This window comes from Oryza glaberrima, chromosome 8, assembly GCF_000147395.1.
Source record: "Oryza glaberrima chromosome 8, OglaRS2, whole genome shotgun sequence".
Lineage (NCBI taxonomy): Eukaryota > Viridiplantae > Streptophyta > Magnoliopsida > Poales > Poaceae > Oryza > Oryza glaberrima.
In genome coordinates, this window is record NC_068333.1 from 14,331,158 (window position 1) to 14,342,829 (window position 11,672).

Here is an 11,672-nt window from a genome sequence, read left to right on the forward strand (position 1 = left end):
TAGTTGTCAGAAGTTTCCCAAACATATATAACCAAAGTTTTATAAGAGATAGAATTTGGTTCTCGCAGAAACTCTGCTTTGTTTAACTGGCCTTCTTTGTTTAGTTTTATAAGCCAGCTTAAGAGCTGAATATTTTAAACCTAAACAAACAAACAGTTTTTTCGTTTGGTCTTTTAAAGCCATAAGCCACTCTCTTTTACACGATTAGGGCATTCACAATGTTACAAAAGGCCATCCTTATAACTTTATATAGGTACCTTTGCCATTGTGAGAGATGATATTAGAAAGAGCCGTATGATCAGCTACCCATAGCTATAAGGATCACCCATATAAATTAAAATATAATATCTCCCTCCTTTTGCTTTTTCTACAAGAGAACTATAGCATTTGGATATAAAGTTTTTTAGAGTGTGGGTCACATCTTAATGTCAATTACTATCTATATATACTTTGTGGAAATGGGAACAATAAAGACCATTTATGTGGGTCTCATCTATATGGACTACTTGGTCCATATACATTATTGATGCCCTTAAGCTAAAAGCTAGGTTGGATTTTTTTTTTTTGCTTATGTGGGTGGAGATATGACTCCACTATTAAACTTATTAAACTTAGAACTTCAAATCTACTACTAGTTAATAAATCATAAAAAAATCTAAATACCCCTATAAACATTGGATGTAAGTCCACCTAGCACCCTAAACTTTAAAACCGGATATCTAATCCCCTGAAATTTGTAATACCATCCATATTACCCTTTAAGATGATTTTAGATAGTGGTTTTGCATATTTTGCATACTTAAACAAATAGCTTTGAATAACTAATATAACATTAATTGCATATCATCAGTTACAAGTCATCCATTTATTCTTTTACGGTGATATACTATTATTATGTGTATACTTGTTTATAAGTGAGAGCTATCCAAAAATTTTGGAAATTTATATTTCATTAAAGTAGGAGGAAAAATTATATTTCTTCCTACTTTAATGAAATATAAATTTTCAAATTTCTATATTTTAACTTACAAATTTCAAGTTCAATGCGCACATATAGCTATGCCAAACAAATACGTAAATATAAGGGGAAAAAACAAGAATCCAATCCAAAATAGCGACGTTTAGATGGACTCTATAATTAAATGCATTATGTAACTAGATGAAATAACTTGGATTGAAATATTTTGAAAATAATTTGAGAGTGATGATTTAGCATGTATATGTTTAGTTTTAGAATGAAATAAATTATAGATATAATTACTACGGTATATGCTTGCATGTTGAGCTTTGTGTGCTTAATAAGTTGATGTGACGTACTTACATATAGATTTTAGGAGTGCTAATAAATATTGTGCTTGCATGTTGAGCTTTAGGTATTTAGTGAGCATTACCTTTATAGAAAGAAGGGATTATTAAATTTATTTTGAACTAATTAATAAAACTATCATTTCAAAAACATTGAAAAATTAAATTATGTATTTTTTTGATAAAATGTTAGACTATTAACTGTAAAAAGAACATTTATATGCCCATAAACATATGTTTAAAAGAAAATCATTCAATAGTTGTTGTTCAAAAATAATTTACAATAAAAATTTTCAGAGTATTAATTATGCCAAGTATCAGGAAAATGTCAATGGCCTGTGGAAATGAATGGATCAATGACAAGTACATGTCGAATTGTATAAGCATGATTTCTACTTATAGCTCCATCATAAACAAGCTTCCTAGTAGGGTTTCTGTAAAATGCAGGATCTGATTTGAGAAACGCAGGAACACAATAAATAGGATTAGAATGTCACGTATGTATAAATCCCACAAGAATACTAGAAACAGAAAAAAAAATATAATTAGAATGTTGGGATGTATAAGTCCCATAGGAATTCAAAACACAAGAATTTGAGGTATGTTGTTTTTGGATGGTTCAATATAACTATAGGAATTTGATGGATTAAGAGAGGAAATACAAAGAGTTCTGTATTGGACTTCTTAAAAGAAAAATAAAATGAGAATTTTAGCTCATGGTAATTTTTCGGTGCATACAATAGAGAATTTGACATGATCAAATCCTTTGTTCCAAATGACACATAGGAAAAAATTATACTCCCCCGTTTCATAATATAAGAGATTTTAGAGAAACTAGGAAGGTAGCCCGTACATACACGCGGGCATGTATCATAGTTACGTTTTGATGAATTTATATTGGTGGAATATCAAACAGATGGCACATACCATGCTTCATATGTTCGTTTTCCTCACAAATTTCTTTATGTATCAGTATTGCTCAAATAAATTTTCTAAGCTATTTGTTAGCTTTATACTATATAATAGTACTTAATTCATCTATACAACTAATTATTTACGGTCTTCCTAGTTATTTAAAAATAAGGTAGACTTAGTTTGTTTGTTTACCATACATTTCTAATAAACTAAGTTTGGATAAAAAGTAAGGTGTTTTTTTTCTTTTTTTTAATTGAATGTTTAGGTCCTTATTTACAAATCTTAAAAAACAATTATTGCTAATAAATATGTTTATTTTTACTATCAAGCTAACCCTCTCTCTAATTTGTTCATATTGACATAATTTGTTACACATACTCTACATGATCAATAAATGCGAAGGAGATATACATAATCTAGACCTCGCTTCCCTATGATACGTGTGTCCTATAGAGCTTTTTAAATATACCTAGTCAATATGAGTTAAATTTTAATTCTAATACTAACAAATATTGCTATTTTAGTGTGAATTACATATATAATAATACGTGAAGGAACTCATAATGCCATGGCATCATAGATAGAGGGAAGGCCAATTTAATTGATATGGCAACGGTTGTTTCAGTTTAAGTGAAAATTAAAAACTATTTCTTTACGAATTTGTTAGATGTTCTACAATTGGCTCAATTTAGCCTCTATTGATAATTTTTTTCTATTTTATACAAGTTATTATGAATCTTAATTTGTTAGTTTAATTATGTATAGATCAACAATTAGAATAGATATGCGACATGTAGCTTAATATAACTGTGGATGTTTCGATATTATTGGTTGTTTCTCTTTTTATCATTGCTACTCCAAAAGATACAGAGAGAAGTGGAGAGTGGAGAACCCAAGCCAAAAATGGAGGGGGCGAAAAGTGTTGTGCGTATGTGATGGTGAGGGTGAGGTGGAGGGGACTTTGTTTTTCTAATTTTTCTAAACGATTTAAGTTAAAACCGATTATCATGCATTTTGTTTTTTTAAAAATCTTTTTTAAATTTTAAAGACATCACGATGACTTAAAACAGATCAGATCTTAGATACAACGATTTAAGCTGGACAATTTATCTAGGGACTGCCAAATGCATTGGTTCGAATTAGCTATGTAATGTTGCCACAAACCATGCAAACTGATTTAATTAGCTATGTTATATTGCCGTTAATCTCCTTTCACAAATCATGTATAACTAATTTAATTAGCTATCATATATAATCTTAGTGTTAATCTCCTAGCTTCCATTTATATATATTGTCATGTATATAATAAATATAGCTATGAGTTAGTAGTAACATAATATGGGAGCTAATTAATCTTAGCTTGTGCTACGTATATACAAATATAAATTAATTAGCGATAAACTTGCCGCCGCGGCCAAACCGGCTCGTAACCGGACGCACGGTATAGCATGATGGACCGTCCGAGTCCACCTTAGAAAAACATGGGTCTTTTCCGTGTCTTATTTTTTTATTAAGTTGAATCTAATGGTAGAGAATGCATGATGGGTCCACCTTATTGAAAGGAAAATCGATGGTTAGATTTTGTTTTTATTAGAATTCTTATGATTTTCTTTGATTTATTAGAACGCCACGTGACGTCTTAGGAGTGTTTATAGAAGCGACATATGATGATTTAAAAGTGTTTGTATAAAGGTTAATGGACTTTTAGCATATAATAGATAGATAGATAGTTTTTAAATAAACATAGCCCTCGATTTTCATTTAAATCGATGGATTTAGTGTTTTAACCTATTAGATTAGATTGAATAAATAATTTCTTCCTGTCCTCTCTCTCACCTACGTATGTCTGTTGACCATCGATTTTTATGGATGCATGTATTTTGACTGTCTTTTTTTATCTAACTTTGTATGATTCTTTTTGTGAACAGTAGGTAATTGCTTTCAATCGTACACAAGTAGAACAGTTATACTATGTGTATGATATAAGTATAGGAGGAATTTATTATTATTTTTTAATAATAGATCTAATCTAATGATGTAAAATAATGGGTCCATAAATTTAAGTGAAAATCGACGGTGAGATTGAACAGTGCCATGTGGCGTCTTAAGAGTATCTGTAGGAATGCCACGTGGCGACCTGAGCGTTTCTAGGAAGTTTAATGGACTTTTAGTATATAGTAGATAGATGTGACACATTCTAATATTATGAATTTGAACAAGAAGTCCCATAATATTTTGGAGGGATGTATCACATATCCCTCCATAATCCCTTATATTATGGGACGGAGGGAGTAGGTTTGTAATCCTTCAAAACTCTTTTGAATTTCTTTCAATATAAAGGAGCCCTTTGACTTTACTTAGATAATGGCAGTTTCATTAAGCAAATGGAATTTCAACACACTCACTATGTGGTCTACAGAAAAAAATGGCTTTACCAGGTTGCTCTAAACGATAATGAACATAATATCCACTTTATTTTGATTAATTGATGTTCTTGTACAACTCCATTATTGAAAATATCTTCCGAAAGAAATTAGAAACTGCACGAGCCTCTGCATCGGCAAAATTAAATGGCCGAGAGCAAATGACCGAAATCAAGATAAGAGTCCATAAAAAACGGTGTGAATTCAGGCACTTCATAGTTGATAGTTCGCTTAGCCGGTGTTCTGCATTCCAGCAGCAATTCCCTTCATGGTCAGGATGAGGGTGTCCTCCAGCCCCGGCGCATACTCACTGGTCGGGTTCAGCTTCACCAGCTCCGCAGCCGGCTTAGACCAGTCCATGATCTCCTTGGACATGTGGGGGCGCAGCGTGACATGGTAGTCCGGGTCGCGGATTCGCTTCATCGTGTAAGCCTGGCAGACATTCAGGGTGGTGATGTAGGCATTGCGGAGGCGAAGGCGCTGCTTCAGGTAGAGATCACCTTCGAGAAGATCCTTGTGTCCAGCAACCTGAAGGTCAAAAGTGGCCAAAGAATTTCATTGAGTGAATGACAATGGAACATTTCAGTATCTCATAGATGTTGCATCATTGTTTTCCAAAGTGTAATCAGCTCTAGCAAGGTCAGTCGAGGCACCTGAAGGAGAAGCTGTTTGGTTTCTTCACAGTTGGCCCTCAGTTTCTCTCCCAGAGGCCATAGCTCCTCGGAGACAAGGAGCTTGTCGTACAATGCGGCGATGCCAGGGTCACCCTTGGCGAAAACCATCTCAACCAGATCGATCGTGACTCTGAAGAACGGCCACTCATTGTACATCTCCTGGAGCATGTGGAGGTTCCTGATGTCCTTCTCCAGGATGTGCTTGAAGGCAGAACCGAAGCCAAGCCAGACAGGAAGGTGGAAGCGAGTTTGCGTCCAAGCGAAGATCCATGGGATGGCACGGAGTGACTCGATGCCACCACTCGGCTTTCTCTTGGATGGCCTGCTTCCTATATTCATCCTTCCATACTCCATCTCTGGTGTTGCCTGATTTCATGAAAAATGTAAAGAAAATTAATTTACAAAGGTTTTGCCTGAAATGAACAATGTTTAGCTAAGTGCCTTAAATGCATTATATGAAATGTTCCAAGTCTGATGATTATGAAGAAACAAAACACTCACAAGGCGGAAATACTCGACAAAGCGTGGTTCCTGGAAGACGATGGACCGGTATTCCTTTGTAGCCACCACAGCCATCTCATCAAGCAGAGCACGCCATTCTGGTTTCGGCGCAATTGGTGGATGCATGCCATGCTCCAGAGTGGCAGCCGTGAAACGCTGCAGTGTCCTGAAGCAAAGGTGCTCCTCACCAAAGGACTGCTCAATGACTTCACCCTGGACAGTGACCCGGAGAGATCCATGGATTGTGTCTGGTGGCTGAGACAAGATGGCAAGATGAGTGGGACCTCCGCCTCTTCCGACAGTCCCACCGCGCCCATGGAACATTGTCAACTTCACCCCAAACTCCTTGGCAACGTTGATGAGCTCCTCCTGAGACTTGTACAGCTGCCAAGCTGCCGAGAGACGACCGGCGTCCTTACCCGAGTCCGAATAGCCAATCATGACCTCCTGTTTGCCATTTATCCTTTCTCTGTACCAATCTATGGAGAACAGTCTGGCCACTGCTGCTGGGGCAGATTCAAGATCAGCCAACTTCTCAAACAGTGGGACAACTCTAAGTGGTGTCTTCACATGGCATTCACGTTGGAGGAGCTCAACAGCAAGCACGTCTGACGGAGCTGTCGCCATGGAAATGATATAGGCCCCAAAATTGTCAGCGGGAAGCTCAGCTATCACGCGGAACGTGTCTAGAACGTCAGCAATCTCATCGGTCTTGGGAAGGTCTGGGCCAAACAATGGGCGCTTCCCATTGAGTTCAGACAAGAGCCAGTCCTGACGGCGTTCCTCGGACCACTCACGGTATGATCCTATTCCCAGGTATGTGGTGATGGCATCGAGGACATCGGTGTGCCTGTCAGATTCTTGCCTAATGTCAAGCCTCACAAGGCACAGCCCAAAGGTAGACACCTGGCGCAAGAAGTCCAGAAGGGTCCCATCAGCAATTACACGGTCACCGCAATCGCAGAGTGACCTGTAACATAGCTCCAGAGGCTCTAAGAACTGCAAGGTAAGACAGTTGTTTAGACTTAAGAACAAAGGTGATGAAGAAAGAATGCACATTTCAGAGTTACAAGCATCCAATGGTTCTTTGATCAATACTTTACCTGTTCAACACTGGTGAGAGTGGTTTCTTCAGGAATGTCAGAATATCCGCTGGATAATAACTGGCGTGCTCGTTCACGTGTGTTGTATAGCTTGTCTCTCACATCACCTAGAACAACTCGGTATGGCTCACTGGGCGGAACCTTCTTCCAGAATTCTAAGACGAACAAGGAAACGATATTATGCCAACATTGTCAATCATAACAGATAGCCATCACTATTAAAATGGGTAGTCGATATTTACCTATATAGTGCTTTGCATCTTTCTTTGAGGAGAGATGCAGCTCATCTGCTCGTGCCCGAAGCTCATCATTGCATCGCCACATAGACAGCTGCCAGAATTTGGAGAATTTAATAAAATTGATTTATATGTGTGGAAGATAAGGGATGAAGTAATTCTTACCTCAAACATGAGATCCTCAATTTGCGAGCAGTATAAATTTGAAGCCATCATTCTAGCAAGCAAGCATACATCCCTTGTGACTTCTGGTGTCACTCTTGGATTTCCTAAATTGGTGCAATGCACAAAATTATTAAGTGCACAAGAACTGAACTATACAGAAGTCAAAAGCCATCCTTTGCATACCGTCACGGTCTCCTCCCATCCAAGAAGAGAACTGAATGAGAGGTGCATTATAAGGAACACGCTCATCAATTCCGATGTTCTTCAAGGCAGTGTCCAGACGGCGTAAGAACTTCGGAACACCTTTCCAGATTGTCTCATGAAAGTAACTCATACCAGCCCTCATTTCATCTTGAGGAGTTGGCTGGGTTCTTCGGATCTCATCAGTTCTAAAGGCTGCTTGAATCTGAAAAATAAGAACATGTTCTGATTCACCTTATTAATGCATTAATAAATTTAGTTGGAGCACAAAATCTGGCATGTTGAGCATCATGCTGAAAGTAATTTATAATTTCTATAAATAATCGAAAAGGCACATACAATTTGAAAAAAAAATCAAGACTATAAATGAGTCAGTGATTAACTTGATTATCTTACCTCCCTCTGGAGAGCCTCATCAAGCTCCTGTTTATCATCTGGTGTGATATCCTTTGAGTATAGTTGAACCAAACAATTCCTTATCCTAAATTATATTTGAAATTTCACAATTAGATGATAAGAAACCATAGGATGTTTGATATCATAGTATTGTTTCTGTAACTCACCTTGAGTGTTTTTGAAGCAGTGACCTCCTCACTGACTGTGTTGGATGTGCAGTCAAAACCAGGTCAACAGTCTGACTCTTAAGGGCATCAAAGACCTCTGCTGGTGATTTCTTCAGGTCAACAACAAGCCTCTTAAAAGTTTCTTCAATGTCAGATTCTGTCAGTGCCGAGTTCTCATCAGCAAAGTCACCCTTCTTGAGCTTGATTCTCCTCCTGTATGCAATCTGGACCTCCTCGGCCAAGTTAGCCAAATTAAGCATGTGGGAGAAAGCTTTGGCCATCACAATGGAGTCACCAGGATCCAAGCTTGTCAACATGTTGCCAAGTTCATCGAGCTTTTGGGAGTCATGCTTCCCTTCATACTCAGCAGCGATCTCATAGCATTCTTGGACCTACACATATCAATAACAAATTAGCAATCCATGGTTTTTCCGTTGATATAAAATTGTAAATACAGGCATTATTTTCCAATCAATTCAGAACAAAAAAAAAATCCAACTAATTGACTATACATCAAAGTAAAAAAAAAAAATTCCTTGTCATACATCCATGGAAGGGTCTGCAACAAAGGTATCAGTTTATTTTGACAAAACAAATTGTATTCAATATTAGTCTCGTGCATGAACATTGGCCACACGGGGAACTGACAAAGCCAAGTTATTCACTTTCAACCGAAGTTCATGGCATGTTCATGTAAAGCTGGAATTTTTGTTGTAATCATTAAAGTGGTTGATAGATATACAGAATATAGAATTAAAGATCAACTCAGATTTCATTCACAATTTACCCTTCTATAAAAAATTGCAGCCACGTCTGCAAATGAAGACTTCAAATACAAAAGCACCAAACCTGAGCACACTAGGGCACTAAACCTCAAAATTTTTGCACAGGAGTAAGTACTTAAGCAAGGCTCTAGCAATACCAAAGAATTCATGTTGGTTTGTCAATATAAAACTTTTAATATACAGTTGTCATTTCCTGATATCCTAAAGATCCAACTAATGAGTACATGTCACATTCAGTTTGACGAAACAACAAAAATAAAAAACACAAACATTTGACACCCATGTCATTGACTTCCTCTGCTTAAAATTTGATAAAAATGAAGTGTTCAGTTACGATGGATGTCTATGAAACTGTTGTTTATACAAAGTGGCAGTTGTTAATCAATCAGGAATTCAGGATAGATAATTAAAGTTCAGCTCAGATTTGACTCAAACAGTAAATATTCAGATTTCAGTACATACACCCCTGGAAAACAGCTCCAAATGCAAAAGATGCCAGTTTTTTTTTTCTGAATTTCCATTATACGAACACAATAATTCAAACACAAATTTTAACCCAGAAACATAATCCGAATACTCTAAAAAAGAAGAAGAAGAAAGGGGCAGGCCCCAGAACGAAAACTCCACTCAGTACCCTCACTGGAAGCACCAACTTGTCAACCGACAAACTAAAAAATAAAGGAAGAAACTGTTGGAATATTTTGGTTTTTTACCCCCAAATTAAAATAAAGAAAAAGCAGAAAGCACCCCCAAAAACATGGGCACTCTCCATGTTCCAATTATGCTGAAGCACAGAATCCCCACAATCCCACTCACAAAAGCTAATGCAATCATTCAGTGAGTGAGTCAGTCAATCAGTCCACAAGCAACCAAATCACTCCACTAAAAAAAAGAAGATATTCACAAGCGCACACACGCAGGCAGCAAGCAAACAAGCAAGCATTATCTGCTGATCTGGAGCATGAACATGCAGGTAGCAGAGTAGGAGTAGCAGATGATGAAAAAGATTTAATCAGTCATTGGGGATCGAATAGAGAGAGTAGCACCAGCATACCAGCTCGCGGAGGTCGTCGCCGTGGAGGTCCTGGAGGATGTCGAGGAAGCGGTCGAGGAGGAGGGCGTCGTACTCCACCAGCTTGTCGTCCTCCGACAGCTTCGCCGGCGCCAGCATCCGCAGCTGCGCGTCGATCGACGCCATCTTCTCCACCTTCCCCGCCATCCCCCCCAAAACCACCCGATTCAACCAAGCAAGAAACGCTGCACGACGGACAGTGTCCTCTCTTGGATGCAAGAACCTTCTTCTTTTATCTACTTTTTTTTTTTTGGTTTTGCAAAAGGATGGTGATGATTTGATAGTCGGGATTGGATGCGAGGAAAGGGAAGTGTACAGGAATCTGATCTGATATGCTAGTGGATTGATGAGAAGCGGAGGAGGGGAGGAGGAAGCTGAAAAAGAAAATCAATTTTTTTGCGAGATTGTGGGAGAGGGGGCGTGGTGCACGGGTAGTGGCCTCTGTCCGTCTCTTCCACCTTGACTCCCGGGGGATGGTTGGGTCGCTTATTTATAACAAAAAAAAAAAAAAAACCCTCGCAATGGGCATCATTGGGGTTGGAGGGCCACAAAAGACATTTTCTTTAATATTTACTTTTAGAAAAAAAAATATAAGCACATAAAGTAGCTTTATTTATACTATAGGAGGATTTTAATTCTACAGCACTCTCATTTTCTCTGGAATTCTTATAGAAGGAACATTCATGTAGAGATTTTGAAAGGAAGTTAGTCAGAGTTGTAACCTCTTGAAAAATTTCCTTCTAACGGTCTTATCTTTTCGCTTATAATTATGCTTATCAGTCAAAATTTGAATTATCAAGCTTAAATTTGGAGTTGTTTTTGGAGTTTTTCAGTGAAGTTTATTTTCATCCTTTGCTTTTAGGTCGCTAAGAACACGTATATAAAAATTCTATTCACAAATTATTTTTCGTTTGCAAATATTCAATAATAAGCGAAATGATGGAGCCGTAAGTTTCAATCATCTGATTCCTAGGTGTAATCTTCTATTTTGCATTTGCTTTCATGTCAAAATCCTATGTTTTCATATAATTCCGTTTTTTCACATGCGATTCAAAGGAGCCCTTGGAAGTCGGATATTAGCTGTAAATTTACAATACTTGTAAAATTTGTATTGAATTTTAGTTTTACAGAAGGCTATCTCATAGAAATGAGTTTGCATTTACTTGTAGTGCCCCCTAATAGCAAACAAAATTCATTTTTGTCTGGGAAAAACAGAGTTAATTTTGTGCATAAACAAAAATGGTTTTTCTTAATAGAAAGGATCTAGTTGTGTGTAATTTTCAAATTATATTAAAAGAAGGTTTCATTTAGTAGTAAATAAAAAGATTTTCTTTCTTTCAGATTTAAGTTTCAAATGTTCTATAATTAATCAACCTGTGTTTTAATAATGTGCACTCTGTCAAAGATACAAGAGAACACCTAATAGTGGTGAGTGGTGACACCCCTTTCTCAAAATAAGCATAGCCGACCATAAATTTATCCATAGCAAATAGTAGCCAGCCGTTGCATGCTAAAGCAAAAAGCCATGCAACCGGAGCATCATGTGCCAAAGCTATTGACACATCGAAAACGAAAGCTGATCAGCCACTCTCATACATGAGTGGCCATTATTGATAACCTTGATCTATATAAGATAACAGTATTGTCAAACGTCACAAAAAAATCACATGAAATTGAAGGGTATAACAATATCGCCTAACTTCACAAAAAAATCACATAAATTTAAAGG

At 37.2% G+C, this 11,672-nt stretch overlaps 1 protein-coding gene across 1 annotated transcript; it reads right to left on the minus strand.

Moving 5' to 3' along the window:
• Positions 1 to 4,675: 4,675 nt before the first annotated feature.
• On the minus strand, positions 4,676 to 10,395 carry LOC127781743 (phosphoenolpyruvate carboxylase 2-like). Its single transcript, XM_052308753.1, has 10 exons — positions 9,926 to 10,395; positions 8,087 to 8,478; positions 7,920 to 8,004; positions 7,506 to 7,728; positions 7,323 to 7,426; positions 7,164 to 7,251; positions 6,922 to 7,076; positions 5,819 to 6,817; positions 5,297 to 5,683; positions 4,676 to 5,171 (listed from the first exon to the last, which is right to left on the minus strand). The coding sequence occupies exons 1-10, from the start codon at positions 10,088 to 10,090 to the stop codon at positions 4,875 to 4,877; spliced, it is 2,895 nt and encodes a 964-aa protein (XP_052164713.1). The 5' UTR covers positions 10,091 to 10,395; the 3' UTR covers positions 4,676 to 4,874.
• Positions 10,396 to 11,672: the final 1,277 nt, after the last annotated feature.